The 20,268-nt window shown below is 49.2% G+C and overlaps 1 protein-coding gene across 1 annotated transcript in view; it reads right to left on the bottom strand.

Annotated features, from left to right (window-relative positions):
- LOC138488252 (uncharacterized) overlaps positions 1–20,268 on the bottom strand; it is a 2,582,589-nt gene that overhangs the window by 1,191,182 nt on the left and 1,371,139 nt on the right. Inside the window, exon 17 of the mRNA XM_069615092.1 lies at positions 11,036–11,143. Coding sequence (XP_069471193.1) covers positions 11,036–11,143 — 108 coding nt within the window. The remainder of the gene's footprint in view (positions 1–11,035; positions 11,144–20,268) is intronic.

The raw sequence follows: 20,268 nt of genomic DNA on the forward strand, positions 1-20,268 counted from the left end.
CTTACTGGACTGTCTGACTGCTATTCAGTGTTGGTGCTCTACTAACGATCTCTGCCTTAATGCCAGTAAGATAGAGATCCTTCTCGTTGGGACACCTGCTCCCTGTTTCCCTCCCACTCTCTGTCCACCCTCCTTGGCTCCCCTCCCATCACCCTCTTGTGAGGCAAAAAAACATGGGGTCATCTTAGACTCCTCTCTCTCCTTCTCTCCACACATCAAGGAACTTGCCAATAAGTCCAACTTTCAGTTCCACCTCATCAGAGGCACTCTCCATTTCCTCACCTTTCCTCAGAAGCTTACAAGCCGATTCATGTAATTCCCCTCAAAAGTGTCGCACGCGGCTGGCGCACAGCGTGCCCGTGCGAATGTCTGCGCCAGCCGCGTGCGATAAAATCAATTTCCGCGCACAGCGTATTCATGGATTCCCACCTCCAAATGCAGATGTTGCGCAGAGTGGCGCAGCGACCCTGCAGCAGCGCCAGTTACGCCCCCAAGAACGCCCTCGCGCAAGGAAAAGCCACCAAGATCGCAAAACCATCGCAAAGGGCTGCGCCAACCCTGTACCAGTTTACCGGACTGCCAAACAGCAAATGCAAAGGGGGGAACGCGTATTACGGGTGTCGGGAACACGCGTGCGTGAGAAGTTCCACACGCGACCTGGCCTGGGGGAGCGTGTGCGTTTATTTCAGGGGTGCGCGAGAAGTATTACACGCGAATGGCTTGGGTGCGTGTATTTCAGGGGTGCGCGAGAAGTATCACACGCGAATGGCCTGGGTGCGTGTATTGCAGTGGTGCGCAAGAAGTTCCACACACGATTGGCCTGGGTGTGTGTATTTCAGGGGCTCGCGGGTGGTTTCACACGCGATCGTGCCTGGGGGAGTGTGTGCGTGTATTTCAGGGGTGCGCAAGAAGTTCCACACGCGATTGCCCTGGGCGCGTGTATTTCAGGGGTGCGCGAGAAGTTCCACACGCGATTGGCCTGGGCGCGTGTATTTCAGGGGTGCGCGAGAAGTTCCACACGCGATTGCCCTGGGCGCGTGTATTTCAGGGGTGCGTGAGAAGTTCCACACGCGATTGGCCTGGGCGCGTGTATTTCAGGGGTGCGCAAGAAGTTCTACACGCGAATGGCCTGGGCGCGTGTATTTCAGGGGTGCGCAAGAAGTTTCACACGCGATTGGGCTGCGTGCGGGTATTTCAGGGGTGCGGGAGAAGTTCCACACGCGATTGGCCTGGGCGCGTGTATTTCAGGGGCTCGCGGGTGGTTTCACACGTGATCCTGCCTGGGGGAGCGTGTGCGTGTATTTCAGGGGTGCGCGAGAAGTTCCACACGCGATTGGCCTGTGCGCGTGTATTTCAGGGGCTCGCGGGTGGTTTCACACGCGATCGGGCCTGGGGGAGCGTGTGCGTGTATTTCAGGGGTGCGCGAGAAGTTCCACACGCGATTTGCCTGGGCGCGTGTATTGCAGGGGCTCGCGGGTGGTTTCACACGCGATCGGGCCTGGGGAAGCGTGTGCGTGTATTTCAGGGGCTCGTGGGAGGTTTCACACGCGATCGGGACTGGGGGAGCGTGTGCGTGTATTTCAGGGGCTCGCGGGTGGTTTCAAACGCGATCGGGCCTGGGGGAGCGTGTGCGTGTATTTCAGGGGCTCGCGGGTGGTTTCACACGCGATCGGGCCTGGGGGAGCGTGTGCGTGTATTTCAGGGGTGCGCGAGAAGTTCCACACGCGATTGGGCTGCGTGCGGGTATTACAGGGGTGCGTGGGAAGTTCCACACGTGATTTCAGGAGGGTACGTGTATTTCAGGGGTGCCGGGGAGTCCTACATGTGATTTGCCAGTGTGGGTCCTCCTAGGTGTTCCCTGTACACCCTCCACGGCCCCTGCAGGCAGCCCACACCAAAAGGGGACTACCCTGCATCCCTGGTCATGTCCCGCAGGCAGCCCATCCAACATGGGCATGCCCTCCAGCAAAGGCACATGTCTCCTTGCACTAATGATCACCAACTCATGTCCCCTTGCAGCCCCACCCCCAGCATTGCAGGGCACCTGCCAGCAGGCCCCCACCCATGTCCAACTCATGTTCCCCACCACCCCCACCCCCCAGCACTGTGGGGTACCTGCCAGCAGGCCCCCACCCATGTCCAACTCATGTTCCCCACCACCCCCACCCCCAGCACTGTGGGGCACCTGCCAGCAGGCCCCCACCCATGTCCAACTCATGTTCCCCACCACCCCCACTCCCCAGCACTGTGGGACACCTGCCAGCAGGCCCCCACCCATGTCCAACTCATGTTCCCCAGCCAACATGTTATCACAATCTAGATCCCTGGTCCCTATGGTCAGCCACCAAATGCAAAATACCCACCCGAGTATTGCATCCACCCACTCAGAAATGGCAATTACATGACAGAACACCAATTGCAGGTTTCGAAACAAACACATGTCCCTCACATACACCCAATGGGTGTCAGTGAATCTCAAAACCCATATCATGATATGCATGAAACCAATGAGATGATACTACACATTGAAGTTCGATAAAAAAATAAGTATTAAAGGAAACATAAATAGATTCAAAAATAAAGAAACAGAAATGGGAATGTACAAAAATGAAAAGAAGCATGTCCGTGAAAGAAAGCAAAACCAAAAATCATAATCCAAAGTAATTGTGTCCAAAGTCACTGTCCACAAAAGAAAATCCAATGGGAAATAATAATTGAAAGCCATTGCTCAATGGGTAAATTGTGAAAGAAAAATAAAATCCAACAGTGAACTATGTACAGACGAACAAGCCAGGGTCCATTATCCCAACAAAATAAATGAAACCTATCTAACTACACTAACTAATAAAATAAACTATATACAAATATGTGGCTAATGTCCAAAAGGTCCAAAATAAATCCAAAAAAAAAGGAAACCTAACACTACCTACATAACTATGTACAAGGGCAGCGGGCTAGTTTAACGGCTCACTTTTGGATGTCCCGGGCCAGGGCATCATCGAACTCCTGCTCAATGTCCCGGAGGCGGTCCTCCTCCATGGCCCTGAGGGTCCGCAGGGCCGTCGACGTGTCCACCTCCAAACCCCTGCGGATTGCCTCGAGGCACTGGGCCCGCCTCAGGGCCCTCCGCATGGAGTTCTCCGCCCTGACCATTGTGAGCCGTGCCTCTTCCGCCCACTGCCGCTCCGCATCTATGGCGTGGCCCAACCGCTGCCACACGGAAGACACTCTCTGTCCTGGGTCCTCCTGCCCTCCGGCCGATGCCTGCCCCTCCGATGTTGAAGGCCCCGAGCCTGCATGGCTCCCACCACGTTGCTGCTGCTGCTGTGCCTCTGCCCGTGCACTGCCTCCTACTGCCTGCACATCCTCCGCCGTCTGGGGTGCAGTCGTTGATGTGGCCACCCCTGCTGGACGTCCGACTCCCGACTGTGGCAGGGATGCCTCCTCCACCAGCCTGGCTGCACCGTCAGAGGCAGCTCCACAGGGCACCCAGGTGACTGATGGGTGGGAAGATGGCACGGAGGACGACTGGCGCATAGGGGGTTCTGTTGAGGAGGAGGTCGTAGCAAGCCCCATCATACGGAGGAATCCGGCCTGGGTGACCTGTCCCAGCAGGCTGACGTGGTCAACGAGCCATTCGAGATGACGTGCAGTCTCCTCATGAAAAGACTGCAGGTCACCTCGCATGGCCCGTTGACGCAACGCCACACCAGTCAGGACAGGCTCAACCCGGACCCGGATAGCCACGTCCGCAGACAGAGGAAGGCCAGTTGTCATGAGCTCATCCCCTGCCTGAAAACGGGTCTGGACGTAGGCATCCCTGCTGGTGCAAGATGATGCACGGACAGGATCAGGGACAGGATTGCACACAGGCACCTCCGCGGCGGCCTGTGCTGCCTCCTGTCCCTGGTCCTGCACTGCACCACTAGCACCAGTGGGATCCCCACCTCCAGACCCCGTCTCTGTTGCTTGCACGGCCTCCTCCTCCACCAAACCCCCCACCAACCTGGATGACTCCGTGCCATCTTCCCCCTTTGGGCCCTGTGGGGTCCCAGCTGCCCCTTCTGCTGCCGAGGAGTCCAACTCCAACCTCCGCCTCTTGGACCTCCCCGCGGCAGCTGCGGCCTGGGACGCGGCACCAGACTCCTCACTCCCCGACGAGATAACACCATGGGAGGGGAGCCGGGCCTTGCGTCTCCAGCTGGCGGTGGGATCCCCGCCGCTGTGCTCCACAGCACCTTCTCCGCCCTCTTCATCAGTTGACGCTGCAGACAGGGAGAAATAAAACACAGGCATCAGGGCACTGTACAATGGACACATACACACATTACAGTAGTACTTGAGTGGCATTGGCAAACCTCAGTCATCACAATCCCCAACACACGTCATTCCAACTCGCACACATGAGCCATACCACAGCCATATCGCAACTGCCAGCACCATCCATACACATATAACAGCATGAGCAGGCAAAGGTGAGCCAGACATCACAGGAAGTGCACCACACATGTACACACACCACCACACTTGCATGCATGTGTACACCTCTGCCAAGTGTCGCAGTGTTCAGATGGGCATCCATGTCACATCTGCCGATCAGGCTTCCACATACCGCTGTCACATGCATCCATGTTGCATCACTGTTGCACCCTTGTCAAATACACACACATGCACATGTACACAGTGCTGATATACATGCGTGACATCACGGACATGTCTACTTACATACACATTCATCCAAACATGGGGGATATGCGTTCCAGGACCCTCATCTGTTCTTCCGACAAGTGGCCCCGGCGCCCCTTGGCATCCGCTGCCTTCAAGAGGCGCCGGGCCTTGTTCAGGGTCCTGGACCTGAAGTCCTCCCAGCGCTTCTTGACATGTTGTAAGTCGCGGACTGCCACCCCCTCCGCGTTGATGGCAGTCACGTTGTCAGTCCAGATCCGAGTCCGTCCTTCCTTGTCGGCGCGGGAACTTCCGAAGAGGGCATCATACTGCCCCAGGACTTGCTCCACCAGGACACCAACTTCGGTGGCACTGAAGCTGGTGCCTCTCTGGCCGGGGGTAGTCAGTGGTCTCAGATGGTGTTTGCCCCGATATGACAACCCCAGAGGCAGGAGTGGGTGGGCAACTGGGTCCTGGGGCTGGGCTGTGCAGCGATGGAATCCCAGTCGGGAGTCTTCGGTTCCAGCAGGGGTGGTCACAGCAACAGCACCCCTGGCTGATGTGCATGCAGCAAATGGCAGGGCACGTGGGCAGCAGGCAGTCAGGCAGCAGCAGATGGCAGGTGGGAGCGTGCTCGGGGCTCTGGGGGGCAGTAGTTCGGCCTTCTGGGCAGGAGTGTGGTCTTCCGTGTGCTTACGCGTGGCCAGCTTGATACGGAGTGATTTGGCACGTGAAAATTCTGCACGTCAGCATGTGAATCGAGGAAAGGCCCTTAGCGCGTAAGTGCGTCAGCACGCATACGCGATTCCATTGGACCAAAGGCCCTCAGCGCGTATGCGTGTCTGTGACGTATCGCGCACGGGCGTTGCTTTTCGTGGGGTGCGGTGCGTGTGTCTTGCAGGCGTTGGGGTTCACACGCTATTACTTCACAGCGGGTGGGTGTTGGCTACGCGTTCTTCTACACGCAAGGCAGACGGTGAGTGGTACCCTGCTCCCCCAGGCCCGATCGCGTGTGAAAACACCCGCGAGCCCCTGGAATACACGTACCCCGCTCTCCCAGGCCCGATCGCGTGTGAAAACACCCGCGAGCCCCTGAAATACACGCCCCCAGGCCCGATCGCGTGTGGAACTTCTCGCGCACCCCTGGAATACACGCGCCCAGGACAATCGCGTGTGAAAACACCTGCGAGCCCCTGAAATACACGCACCCAGGCCAATCGCGTGTGAAACCTCTCGCGCACCCCTGAAATACACGCACACGCTCCCCCAGGCCCAATCGCGTGTGGAACTTCTCGCGCACCCCTGAAATACACGCGCCCAGGACAATCGCGTGTGAAAACACCCGCGAGCCCCTGAAATACACGCACCCAGGCCAATCGCGTGTGAAACTTCTCGCGCACCCCTGAAATACATGCACACGCTCCCCCAGGCCCGATCGCATGTGAAAACACCCGCGAGCCCCTGGAATACAAGTACCCCGCTCCCCCAGGCCCGATCGCGTGTAAAACTTCGCGCGCACCTCTGAAATACCCGCACGCAGCCCAATCGCGTGTGAAACTTCACACGCACCCCTGTAATGCCCGCACGCAGCCCAATCGCGTGTGGAACTTCTCGCGCACCTCTGAAATACACGCACACGCTCCCCCAGGCCAGATCGCGCGCGCGCACCCCTGAAATACACGCGCACAGGCCAATCGTGTGTGGAACTTCACGCGCACCCCTGTAATACACGCACACGCTCCCCCAGGCCAGATCGCGTGTAAAACTTCGCGCGCACCCCTGAAATACACGCGCCCAGGCCAATCGCGTGTGAGTTACTTCTCGCGCACCCCTGAAATACACGCGCACAGGCCAATCGCGTGTGGAACTTCACACGCACCCCTGTAATACACGCACACGCTCCCTCAGGCCCTATCGCCTGTGGGCCTTCTCGCGCGTGAAGGACTTTGGCGCACATTTTTTTCCTGCGCAGGGACGCTACCGCCTGCTTTCGTGTGGCGAACATGTATGGGCCTGTGCACGTCTTTGGCCGTGCGCTGTTTTTCCCTATTCGATTCCATGAATACGTGTTGTAGGCGAGCGTGTGGGCGTTCTGCGCACTTGCCTCCTGTACTTCCCCAGTGACGCCCACATTTTCACGAGTTGTTCCCCATTCTGCGTGTGACGCCCCGTGTTACGCCTACTTTTGTTATGTGCGCCGCGCTATGTGCGAATTCGCTGTGGCCTTATCGCACGGCATTCGATGACCTGTGCGCCAGCGTGCGCCAGCGTGCGCCGCGCACTTTCTCAGCGCACATCCCACATTTCGCGCGTGCACGGACTTCCATGAATTGATGTGCAATGTTTTCTGTGAGATAATCGCACTTGCACTGCGATTTTCGCTGTTTCTCTGCGAATCGCACATTTTCGCACGCGTGCACCGTTTCTTCGGTGCACGTTGATTCCATGAATCGGCCTGTTAATGTCTTCAGAGCTCTGGTTCCCTCTAGGATGGATTTCTGCAACAGCCTCTTCGTCAATCTGCCTCTGTCCTCCCTTCGCCCTCTTCAACTAATCCAGAATAGAGCTGCAAGACTTATACTTGGCCTCAAGCACAGGGACCGCATCTCTCCATCCCTCTCAGGTAATCTCTCCACTGCCTCATGCTGAATGCAAGGATCAAATTCAAGAACATTTGCATCATTCACAAGGCTCTCTGGAGCCTGGGGTCTGGGACCTCGCTACATTCAGCTTTCTCTACCTAAATACCTCCCTGCTAGAGTTATTTGGTTCTCTAGCTTCAACTCCCTGAAGATCAGACGTTTCTCCAAGCAGAGAGTGGGAGGTAAATCTCTTTCTTTGGCAGGAGCCTCCCTGTGGAATGGCCTCCCTGCCCCCCTCAGACTTGAGCTGGAACTCCTTGAGCTCCGGAAACCTCTAAAGACTTTCCTTTTTTCCTCCTCCTTCCCTCTCCCTTGCTAATGTCCCCCTGCCACTGTAACTTGTGCCTGGTCCCTTATGAGTTCTTACAGGAGCCAGGCCAGCTCAACCAGTCTACCCAAGCACCCGCAACCAGCACTTGCCCTTGGACACCCTTCCCGGACTAGCCTGAATCTGGTCCACCCCGTCCATCGCACTAGTTTTCCCTTTACCCTTATTTTCCCCTGGCACTTGTCCTCTGTGGCTCCCATTAGTACTTGCTCAGCCCCTCGGGCTCCTGTTGCCTGCTCTTCCCGCTGAGCTCCCCCTTCCCTCATCCCAGCCCCTTCCGCCCTGTCCTTCACCCTCCGTCTGCACTTTTGTCACTGCACTTGCACAGTCTGAATGTTACAAGGCCTAGTATGACCGTTACTGTTTGTTCCTCTGTACCCCCCCCCCCTCCACCCCCATGTTCGGTCTTGTGGTGCCTGGAAACACTTGTGTATAGGTGCCATACAAATGTCCAATAAATAAATAATCTTCTTTTGTTATTGTTGATAAGTGAGACGACTGCGTTCAAATACATCACATTATAGACTCCAACAGGTTCTGAAGTCACTCTGTTATATCTGTTCAAAGTAGACCCAACATGATCAAAGATTTAGAATTGTTGTCCTTGAATCTTAGAGGCATTAATGGAATGGTTAAAAGGTACAGGGTGAGTTTGTACTTGGAGATATAACATTGGCCTGGCCATGGTTCAGGAAATGCACCTAGTGGGTGTTGAACACACTATGCTCTGCACCAAAAATGGAGGCATCGCCCATATTTCTTATCCTTTTTTCTGCAGTAAGGGGTGTAGAGACATGAGCGGCCCCTGGGGTACAATTTGAACTAGAGAGACTGCATTCGGATGACACAGGTAGATATGTAGGATTGAGAGGTACGTTTGGGGGTGTCATGGTTTTCTTACTGAATACTCATGCACCTAACATGGATTACACTACTTTTTGCCCCAAAATGTCACAATTGCTTCTAGACCAGTCCATCTACTTGATCATTTGGGGAGGTTATTTCAGTTTTTATCCTAGACACATGTTTAGAAGTCACACGCCCTTGTGTATAGCAGCAAAGACATTAAGATTTTAAAGTTTTCATTCCAACTGTGTAATAACTAAGCTGTCTGTAACTACGCCCTGAAACCTCAGGGTCTGGGCGTATGACAAATGTAATGAATAAATAAAGTGATATCAGTTCTCCGACAATAGGAGGGAACAACATCCTAGTAATACAGGATTCTTATATTGGTCACAGGTTTACCTGTATTGACATAGCTTTTGTTAGCATTCAACACACGTTTAGAGTGCTGCACAGAGAGTATCTAGACAGACCGTTCTCTGACTATTCTCCTTTGCAACTATGGTGGCAGATTTGTGTAACAGAGTATGCACTGAAATACATGAGTTTATTTCTCAAAATGTTTGTACGGTTGATTACAGTGGTATGGTATAGGCAAATTTTAAGGTCGCTATCTAGGGCTTTTGAGGTCTACTGCGTGGGAAATCACTGATTTACAGAATTAAATTAAAATCCTTCAGATGTCACATTGTTGACTATACACTGGTGAAACAACTGAGAGATCAGGCAAGTTTTAATTTAATGAGTTTACTAAATTCCAATATGAGTTCAGTGACAAGCTTGACAAGGCATTAGACTGGACTGTGTTAAAGTCACAAGACATGAAAGAGATTACTCGTAAATCACTGGTAAGGTACCCAGACTCTTGATCAAGTGGTCTAAATTGGTGTAATATCCGCTGCCTGAATCCCAGAATACAGCGCACGAAAAAATCACCAAACACTCATTTTGCTTTTTGGGTATGATGATTAACTTCAGCTTTGTTACAGTTTATTGTGATTATTTGTGGAATCTATTACCTAAATTTAACAAAAAGGTCAATACATGGCCCAGTCTTCCTTTATCATTAACAGGTAAAATTGCCATATCTAAAATGGTAATACGTCCCAAAAACTGCAATTTTTACAGGTTGTGCCCATGATCTTACCAATATCCTTCTCTCGTCCTTTGGGTATCCTATTGCTGAGCTATTTAGAAGGGAGTCACACTTCATGAATTGCTTCGTCTACTTTGAAATTGCCTATTGAAAAGATGGACTTAGAGTTCTGCACTTTAGATGCTATTATTATGCAGCACAGCCACAGTAGGTTGTACACTGGTGGGATAAGGATCCTCTGGACCCACAAAGCATAATGATAGGGGACATGGTGAAGGAGCATAGTTTACTGAATATTCTCTGGGCCGACAATGCAACTGCTCTTCCCTGCACCTGTTCACACAGTACAGTATAGAAGTGATAGGTAAGGTACACAAAGTAGAGTCTCAGTCTCATCTGTATTTGCACATGATATTCCATTACTGGGCAATGGTATTTTAAAAAGTATGTTCAAAGGTTCAATAGGCATCACCTGTCTTTTGATCTGGGGCAGGCAGGCTGCAACTCGCTAGGAAATCTATATTCGGATGGTAGGGTAATGGCCTATGTGAGAAATTGGGTATGCATTGGAGTCGGTGTTGAACTTATATTGCTACAGCTGTAGCAATTCGTAGAACCTGGCCTGATTTTTCCAATCTGGTGACTGACCCTAGGATGGTGACTGAAAATTAAATCCTTCCCAGAGGGTGGGAGGAAGATTGCTCTGTTACATAAGGCTGCTATACTGGATTCCATCTCAGTTAAAACAAATTCTGCGGTATTTGGGAAAGTGACTCAAACACTAATTGAGCACAGAGAATGGAGGCGTATTTGTCAGCACAAGGAGGAAGTCTCTAATAACGCATATTGCCATTTATTGAATACAAATGTGTACACGAAGCATATTTAAAACCTGCTTTTATACACACATTTGCCTCAGAGCACCCTTCCTCCTGCCCAAGGTGATTGTTTCTGAATATCCAGTTCATGTTCATGGTTTGGGAATGTGTAAGCATACAATCGCCATGGTGACAGGTGGTTGAGTATTTATCGGAGACCACATATTGGACATTGGAAACCTCTTCTAAAAATGATATACTTAGGAGGATCCCCAAGAAGAAAGAGGGCAGACAAGTCATTACGTTTATAGCTCTGAGCCTGATACTCAAAAAACATTTTATTGTGCATCAATGGAAGAGTTTTGCCCTTCCAACGTTTGAAGTATGGAGGAAAGATTAATACATTGGTCAACAGTGTAACATGCACTACATAGGTTGCTCTATCTAGACAACCACCAAATCGGCTCTTAATCTTCCCCAGGAGCAGAATGGACTTGCAAAAGAGCCTCTTTCAAATTGCCCCTTGAAAAATAGTCTCTATTAGAGTCCATTACACCTTTTACTGGCCCACACCTAATGGAGATTCCCACATCCTACACAGCCCTTTGGAAGGTGCTTACAAGGAAGTAAATCAACTTACCGTTTTCAGTTCTGTTGTACACTATTCTCAGTATGATGAATGGAAAAGCATCTGCCCCAGTGAAATCGGAAAACTCAGTTGGATCCAAGGAGTCAAACGTCCACAGATCTTCAGAGAACAGAAAGAAAAGACAAGACATATTTACTTACTAAGCATATAAAAATTACAAATTGAAAATTGTACTTGATCTAGTAAAGCTCACATTTAGATGTGACCATAAGGCATGTGGGTGGTGGGAAGAGTTGCATATGGTAAATAAATAACAGTCAGGTGTTTGCGTTTGCATCAGATCTCCCACTTCAAGCCCATACTAGCTCCTGCAGGTGCTCCTGAGGGTTACAGTTGGCAAGTGTTGCATTGCTAGAAGGGGCTGTGTGATGGTGGCAGCAAGTCATTGGCTGGTACTGACGACAAAACAGTTTATAAACGCATTCAAATAAACCATAGATAAGCTGCTCTCAGGCAACACTAACTTCTTTGTTCCATTTGTTTGTATGCCAGGCCACTGCTTACCTTCTTTGCAAGTACTTACATATTTTGGTGTTCACAAAAATGTGACTGAAAAGCTTCTGCTAGAATTGCTATACCATTTGTTATAACATAGGCAAGCATTTCCATCTTGTTTTCTTCTTCTGTTCGGTGCATCACAGACGGGAGAAACTACATGCACATCAGCTGTGACACCCAACCTAAATTAGCTGTTTTTCACTACAAGGCAACATACCCCTATGCACAAGACAACTATTATCCTCAGAACCATTTTAATCATGCTGTACCTAATCAATGTGGTGTACACTGCTAAAAGTGACCCTAGCCACAATGAGCATAGATGGTTAACAACCGTTCATGTCAGGATCTGGCAGAATGTGCCTTCGAAGATAGCCCTCTAACAATTTCCCTAACTTCCAAGAGGGGGTCTAGCAAGTAAAAATCAGACCGGAATCACAGAGGAAGAGATGTGGAGGAAAACATAAAAGCTGTTCGCAAACCTGCCCTTAAAAAGAAACAATGACAAGTTATTATTTTGCCCAGGGTAGTTCTGCCTGTCCACCCTTCTTGATTCTCTCTTTCTTCCCCCACCGCCCCTTGCACCTCATTGTTTCCTGGTTCCTTCTTCAGCTCTCTCTGTTCTCCCCTTGGCAGGTCTTTCTGTTCTATACCGGCATCTCTGCTCTTTACGCTCCCCTTCACATCTGTTCCAGATCTTTCGTTCTCCCCAGGTCTGTTCTCACTCTTTTGCCTTCTATACTCGCTCATCTCTCCTCTAGCTCTATTCTGCCTGGTTCTCGTCCTCTGCTCTCTCCTCTCACCTCCAGCTCTATTCTGTCTTTTCTTCCACCACCCTGCGCTCTCTTTTTATGACTCGCCCAGCCTCTGTCACTCCCTCTAGCTTGCACTGCTCTTGTTCTTATACTTGCTCTCCTTTCTTTGCCTGGCACTAATGCAGTGCCCCCACCATCTGCTAAACCCCAGCCACACTGCAACTGTCTTTTGTGCTACTCCAGACTCGCCCCCCCAGGTCCTTGAATGCCCTATTATGTTCAGTTGTAGTGCACCGTCCAAGCCATCCACATGTGATTGACCACATTGGGTGCAATTTGAACGTTAGTCTTTAATGATTGTGACTGCGACTGTCAATGTGGTCAATGGAGCGAGCTGTCAAGTAGGGCATATGGCCGCCTAGATTGCTCTGTTAACTACTGTAGCTGCCCTTTTTCTCTGTGACATGCCATGAGACTGTGCGGTGTCTCATCGACCTGGCAAGCCGATTCACTGACAGCCTGCCAGTCACCTGAAAAAAGTTAATTGAAACCATTTTTGAAAGTTTGTGTCATGCAGATGGCGGGGACCCCACCGCAGTCAGTGTTTCCATTAGGGGCCCTACTGCTATAAGTCCACTCTCTTGTGTGACAGGCCAGTGGTCATCATAACTTGGCAAATGATGTAAAAGATAAAGAAAGATATGTTGTGCTTAGGGAATTTGTTTAGGAAAGTGCTACTGTAACTCTTGCAACCTTTGCTACTCAAAGGGTTTTGGGCAAGTGGGGTTTTAACATAGTAGATGGGTTTTAATGAGAAGGTCAGGCTACTAGGATGAGTATCACATGTTAGAAATGGGCTGGGGAACCTGGGGGACGAGGGTCTACCTCCGTTTTCTACCATGTTTCTTTTGCCACCCGTGAACTCCGTCCCAATTGAGATTTTTGGACTGCCTTTGTTCATTCCCTCATTCCCTTTTGGGTTGAGGACTCTATTTAGACTTGAGCTTCTCATATTCAACCCTGCCTCTCCATGTTTTTTCTGCCCTTTCAGCTGTGTTTTTCTGTTTGTGTTCTCCAGTCTGGTATTACCTCCTCCCATTTTAGCTATGCCCCTCCTCCAGAATTCTGTCGCTTTTGTGTCCCTGATCCCCGACCCTGGAAAAGGTAGTCTGTTTTATATCACCTCTTCCCTTCCTCAGGCTGTTTGGACATGTGTGCCTTTCTGTGGGAAGCTCACTTGTGGTACATCATGAGACAAGGAAAGCCTCAACTGCTCTGGGCTACATAGGTTGTACAGGGACAGGCATCAGCGTGCAGTCAGATCTACTGTATTGAGACCACTACCCAGTAACACCTTCCTTCACGTCTGCATGCTATCAAGCAGTTAGTCCCTCTGTGACTGACTCTAGATTACCTGTTTGTTCAAACTAACACAAGAACTCAGTCTGATGCTGCTGCCAATTCTTTTGATGTTCATATATGTTTCATAATGTGAAGTTAGAATGGGAAGAGTATAAGGCCTGATCGTTGTGGGGTATCAATAAGGAGAGGGAAGATATGACATTAAGGGGACTTGACCAAGAGATTAAGGAGGTTGAGGAACAGCATAGAGATGATCTGTGACAGGAGCACTTAGCCACCCTATACGGCAACAGCTGTGGCAGAGCCGGCCACCAGTAGTCAGGATGCCTATTTAAAACTCCACTGATCCTTTGAGAGCTGGTGAAATGTAATCCACATGTAGTAAAATCTGAGGTGAGCCTGGAGCCGAGTGGGGAGGGTCACCTAGAGAAAACTCACCATCTTGACAACAGCAAAAAGAACCAACCAATCCATCATCATCACCAATACAAGCTTTATTTTGGACACAGTTTCATAAAGGCTAAATAATTCATACAAAGATCAGAATAACAATGCATTTAAGGCAATGTTTTAAAAATAGATACAATGTAAACAAGCACTTCTAAAACCATTATCAAATTCTTAAATCAGTTTAACATCCATCATCTTCACAAAGATAACCGCTCAATAATCCAACACCACAATTTCACATCATTTAAAACTTACTAAACGGAAAATGTTCATTAAAAGTAAATAAGAAAGTAGAGATCAACCAATGTATGAACATTTTACAAATTAAATCTTCTTGACAAGGCTCAAATTAAATAAACAGCTACTGCAACATTCACTGTTTTCATTACAAGTATATTTATACTACATCAATGTTTCCATCAAGAATCTAATTCCACCATACCTTAATACAGGTTTCAACCAATCTTTTGGTGGTGGCAAAAGCTTGGAACACAAATTGAAACCTTTTGATGGGGTACTCAGATCTCTTATCTGAGGCCCTAGGTGCCCAAGTTGATAAACACCTGGCCAGGGGGCATAACCCAAGGCAAAATTTCAAATAAAATAATTTGGCTTTGAATGGTTTGGTAAGATCCATATATACCTCAAAGCCAAGGTGTGGTGTGTGAGAAATATAAACATCATGGCTTTATTACAAATCTTCCCGATTGTCCAAACCTCATATGCCTTGTTTACCTCAATAATTGACGATTATTCAATGAGTGTGGTGGTCACCCCAGCCAGGATATAAGATAAAGCTTCCAGCAAGTGTGTGTCAAAGTGTCCATCTTGCTTTTCTTGGAGTATTTGGTATCGTGCATGGGGTAAAGGGTTACCTGCCCACCCCTGCAGCAGATTAGCAGCCCTCGGCACCCTTTGGAATTATCTCCTTCTGACTCTCCAACTAAAGCTCCTTCTTGCTGGTTTGGTGTCTCATGTTGCATTTTGCAGGGTTATGCACTACCTTGCCTAATAATGCAAGGGACTGGTTGAGAAACTTCTCAATATTCTGGGGGTCACAGGACTGGTCAGTGTCTGATCCTCACCCCTCCTCTTGTGTGTTCTTTCCTTGCGTTAGTGCTCTTAGGCTTTGGGACTTTTCCCCATCCTCACCCCCACTATTTTTCTCATTGCCCTTTGTAAGGGTGCAGAAGTAAGGCTCGGACACAATGGTTACATATTTTTGGGCATAAATGTTAGGCAGAAACCTGTGCAGTTCCCTTAGGGACCACTGCAAAAGATTTAAGACTACAGGTGTTGGCAGTAAACCCACTTGGTAGCAGTCTGTACCACCCAGATTTACCTGGTAGCTGTGGCTGAGCAGTCAGACTTCCCTCAAGAAGAGTTAGGCAGTATGCAAAGTATACACAATAGGCACTCAGATACAATAGTACAAGCAAACACTGACCAGAGCTTTGGTATCAAAGTATATAATTATTTATTTAAAAACACACAGTTTGAAACACTCCAGCACTCTTTTTGTAAAATATTCTAAACACAGTTACTATTGTAATATATACACCCCTTTTTCATTATCAGATAAGTCACAGTAAAACACCACTTATTTTCATACAGAGGTGAGCGCTTAACTAGATTGCACTCCAATAAATTTGTGAGAAAGGGAGGGAAAAAGACAGATTATGGAAAGGTACACCACTCTAAGATTCAGGAACACTATTAGCAAGGCAGAAGAGCAAAAGTCACTGGTGAGCCAAAGTCCAAAGGCTGGGCCCACTCTTAGAGAGAGCAGAGCACAAATGCGCCCAAGATCACACAGTTACACTAGGCTTTGAAAGTCTTGCAGAGGGTTTAAAAAAGAGTTTAGAGAGGCTTAAGAAAGTTTAGCCAGGGTGTCCCAGACTAACCCAGGTTCGAAAGCCGGGGGCTAAATCTACCCCGTACAGTCGGTAGCAAGGGAAGCCAGGCGGGACACGGTACCTTAAGGGGGAAGGATCCTCCAGCGGTGGTAGTTGTTCCTGGTAGTGGGTGCAAGTTGCGTCGTCGTCCAGGGGAAGACAAGATCTCGACTTAGAGGAAAGATGAAGGTCGTTGCTCTACCAGGGCAGAAACCAGCCGCAGAGTTTTCCGGTTAAAGGTGGTACCTTTGTTTCGCGGTCGTGGTAAAACGTGGTATCCCGGTTGCCGGGGTGCTTGGCACAGGCAAGGCGGCCACGACGTATGTCGGGAAGGCAAAAAGACGGTGAAACTGGTTATCCCCACCAGTCAAAGGAAGAAGACTCTCCGGCGGGAGATCTCCTCTGTCGTTGGGAAAAGTGGTGAGGCAGTCCAGCAGGGCTCCACCGGTAGTGGTGTCGTGGCAGGTCGGCTCAGCTTCTCCCTCGTCGGATTCTTAGGTCCTGTGGCGACTTCTGAAGTTCCAGTCCCCAAAGCCCTGCTTTTATGCAGCAAACCCCCATTCACTCAGCCTAGCTGTCACTCAAACATGCTAAGTTTGGCTCACCACTTGGGCCAATCAGGATGGAGTGCGACTTGAGTTGCCTAGGCAACTCAGTACAGGGTGCCTAAATTTCCCTCCACCCCTCCTAAGTACCCCAGACAGAGTGGCACCACTTTGGAGGGCTTCTGTGGAGAAGCCCGCCAAAAAGTGGAACAAAGGGCTCAACTTAGGTTGGAGTCACAGAAGAGAACACAAACGCCATTTTAGAATCAAGTTTTGGCACAAAACACCAACCGGAGAATTAATATTAATTAAATAAACGGGCGGTATTTTCGAGGCTACCGTAAATAATTAAATAAAGGTAGTAGCCTAAAACAATGGGAAATCCAATGGGAAAATATTTGCGGTTGAATATAAAAAGTAGTATCCACTGCCACCAGCCAAAACTCGATCAGGGGGGACAGAGACGTGCCCCCTCGACTAACAGACCCCGGGGCAATTGAATTACGTCCACAATATGATGGTTTGTACTGGTTCTGTTCAGAATTTAAGACTAGTAAAGTCAATGGTGACTTTACATGCCCTGGGAGACAGTAGTCAGTCCCAGGGTATGGAGTGTATACTGGGGGGTCACTATGACACCCCTGTGTTACTGCACGGAGGGTGCTGTGTAACACACATCACAAAAACACATGAAGACCTATGGAGTAAAAGACCCCATAGCCCATTAAACACATCTAGAGTCAAAGAAACACACTCAAATCATGTCCAAGAGTGAGGATAAAAGAGTCTCACTCTTGGCAGGAGAAAAAAATAAACCCCAAAAATCTAGCAAAGCTGCTGGGGGACTCACTAGGTTAGGAAATTCAGCCTAAACAGAGAATTCTCCCCAACAATAAACTTTTATTGACCAAGAAAGGGTTGGAAAAATGCCTCTCTATCCCTAAAACTAAGAGGGGGTTCCCTGCCTCAAAGGAAACTAGTGAAATTGGCAGAATGTCCAAAACCAAAAGGTCTGTCACTGCTGTGTCTCAAAAGCCTACTTCTGCCCCCAACACTAATAACTAAAACCAACTGTGCAAGGATGATCGCTTCCCAAAGTAAAGTGGTCATGGTGGTTCCAACCAACAGAACGTTCCAAGTCTCTTGGGTAATCAAAACTGGTGAATTAAACAATGTTCACAAATATAGGATTCCCAGGCTAGGGTTGTGTTCCTTTCCCCTAGACGACTTCTTTCCTTGCTTTTGGGCCTCTGAGCCCTGTATCCTTTTGGGTAAATTTCACTGATAATTTCAAAATAATTTACGTCTTAGGTTCACAGTTCTTTATCCCACCAACTTGGCACACTTCTCTACCAAGCGTAGGATTCCTTCTCATTAGTGCTTTCAGTCCCAGGGTTCTTGACCCTCTTATTCTCAACCTCTTGTGTGAGTGCAGGTCCCAGACTTGAAATCGTCTCAGCAGCTTGGTTTACTCTCCTGCCAAGCAATTGTGCTCTCATGGACTCTCTTTCTTTCACAGGGTCCCAGACCCTCTTATTCTTCGTTACGTTAGTCTCTTGCCTTTCATGTGGGTGCGGGTCCCAGACTCGCAATGTAGCATTGTGTCTGCTTGGTTTACTCGCCAGCCAACATACAATTCTTCCTTACTTGCCACTTTTGCAATTAGGGTTCCAGGGCCTCTTATTCTTGGTTATCCGTTACCGTATCTGCTTGGTTCACTCTCCTGCCAAAGATACCATTTCTCAATCTTGGTTATTCTCGGGGTCCCAGACCCTCTTGCATTTGGACTTCCATATGGGTGCAGGTCCCAGACTTACAACCTCCTTGCAGGGTCCCAGTCCCTCTGGTCCCAGCTTCTGTCTTTGTTAGGCAGAAACCTGTGCAGTTCCCTTAGGGACCACTGCAAAAAGTTTAGGACCACAGGAGTCAGCAGTAAACCCAATTGGTAGCAGTCTGCACCACCCATATTTACCTGGTAGCTGTGGCTGAGCAGTCAGACTTCTCTCAAGAAGAGTTAGGCAGTATATAGAGTATACACAATAGGGCTAAAAATAAAGTAGAACAAGCAAACACTGACCAGAGCTTTGGCATAAAAGTATATAATAATTTATTTAAAAACATACTTATGAAAATACACTGGCACTAATATATCAAACAAGTTCAAACACAGTCACTATAAGTACATACACCTCCCTAGTTAATTATTCGACAAGTCTAGGTTAAGAGACCACTTATTAGCAAAACAGAGGTGAGCGCATAACCGTAGATGGCACTCCAATAATTTGTTTAAAAAGGGAGAGAAAAGGCAAAGTAGGAAAATAACACAGTACCAACACTTTTAAGAAACCACAGCAAGTCAATAAAGGCAGGGTCTACTGTAGAGCCAAAAGTTCATAGGCCAGGCCCCCTCTCTTGGAGAGAACAAGGCGGAATGTGCCCAAGATCACACAGTGGAAATGCACTCAAAGTCTTTGCAGAACAGTCAAAAAGCGGTTGTATCAGTTCAGAAAGGCAAAGTTAGCAGGTCTGAGGTCAACCCAGTTAGAAAGTTAAGGACTTAAGGGACACCTTGGACAATCTGTTGCAAGGGAGACCAGGCGGGACACAGTACCTGAAATGGTGAGAAATTTCCAGCTGTGGCAGTTGTTCCTGGCAGCGGGTGCAAGTCGAGGCTTAGACCAGAGGAAGAGATGATCTCGACGAGGTAGAAAGCTGGAGGTCGTTGCACTGCCAGGGAAGAAACCAGCCGCGGAGTTCCCGATTAAAAGGTACAACCCTTTTATTCGCGGTAGTGGTGAAGCGTGGCTATCCGGCCGCCGGGGCGCTTGGCAGGGGCGATTCGACCACGAGACGTCCAGGAAGGCGAAAAAGGCGAACTGGTTGGTCCCACCAGCTCAAAGGGAAGAAGACTCTCCTGGAAGAAGATCTTCTCTGTCGTCGGGGAAGTGGTGAGTTCGTACAACAGGGCTCCACCGGTGGCGTCGTCGTTGTAGATGGCTCAGCTTCTCCCCTCTTCGGATTCTTTAGGTCCTTTGGCGACTTCTGAAGTTCCAGTCCCCAAAGGCCTGCTTTTATGCAGAAAAAGGAACAAGTTACTTACCTGTAACTGTTGTTCTCCAGCATGGGTCTGGCATGGATTCACATGCTCATGAATATTCCCCGTCGTCAGGCTGGGAATCCTCGGTAAAGAAAAATCAGTATCAGTTTCGTTTCTGATCTGTCTTTCATAGTAGTAACCAATCACTGATCTCTGCGTCATACTGACCACAGCCAATGACTGCCCTCTCCCTAAGCCCCGCCTCTGGCAGCCATCTTCAGATTTGGTAGCACGTGAAGTGGCAGTATGACCAAGTGAAGAGCCGCAGAGGGGTAGGCTGGAGGGTTCGCATGTGAATCCATGCCAGACCCATGCTGGAGAACAACAGTTACAGGTAAGTAACTTGTTCCTTCTCCAGCATGGGGTCTGGCATGGATTCACATGCTCATGAATAAAAGAATACATAGCAGTACACACATGCACAACCACAGGAGGTGGCAAAGGCTCAACATTAAGCATTATATCCAAAACTCAACATTAAGCAATTCTTACCTCCTCACCAGGCTCACCTTAGGCGAACAGGTTGCGCAGCACTGCTTGGCCGACCCTTGACTCCTCCCTGGAATCCCGATCGACGCAGTAGAATTTCGTGAAGGTGTGCGTTGACCTCCACGTAGCAGCC

Source organism: Ambystoma mexicanum, chromosome 9 (genome assembly GCF_040938575.1).
Source record: "Ambystoma mexicanum isolate Mex_15411 chromosome 9, UKY_AmexF1_1, whole genome shotgun sequence".
In the NCBI taxonomy this organism is placed as follows: Eukaryota; Metazoa; Chordata; class Amphibia; order Caudata; family Ambystomatidae; genus Ambystoma; species Ambystoma mexicanum.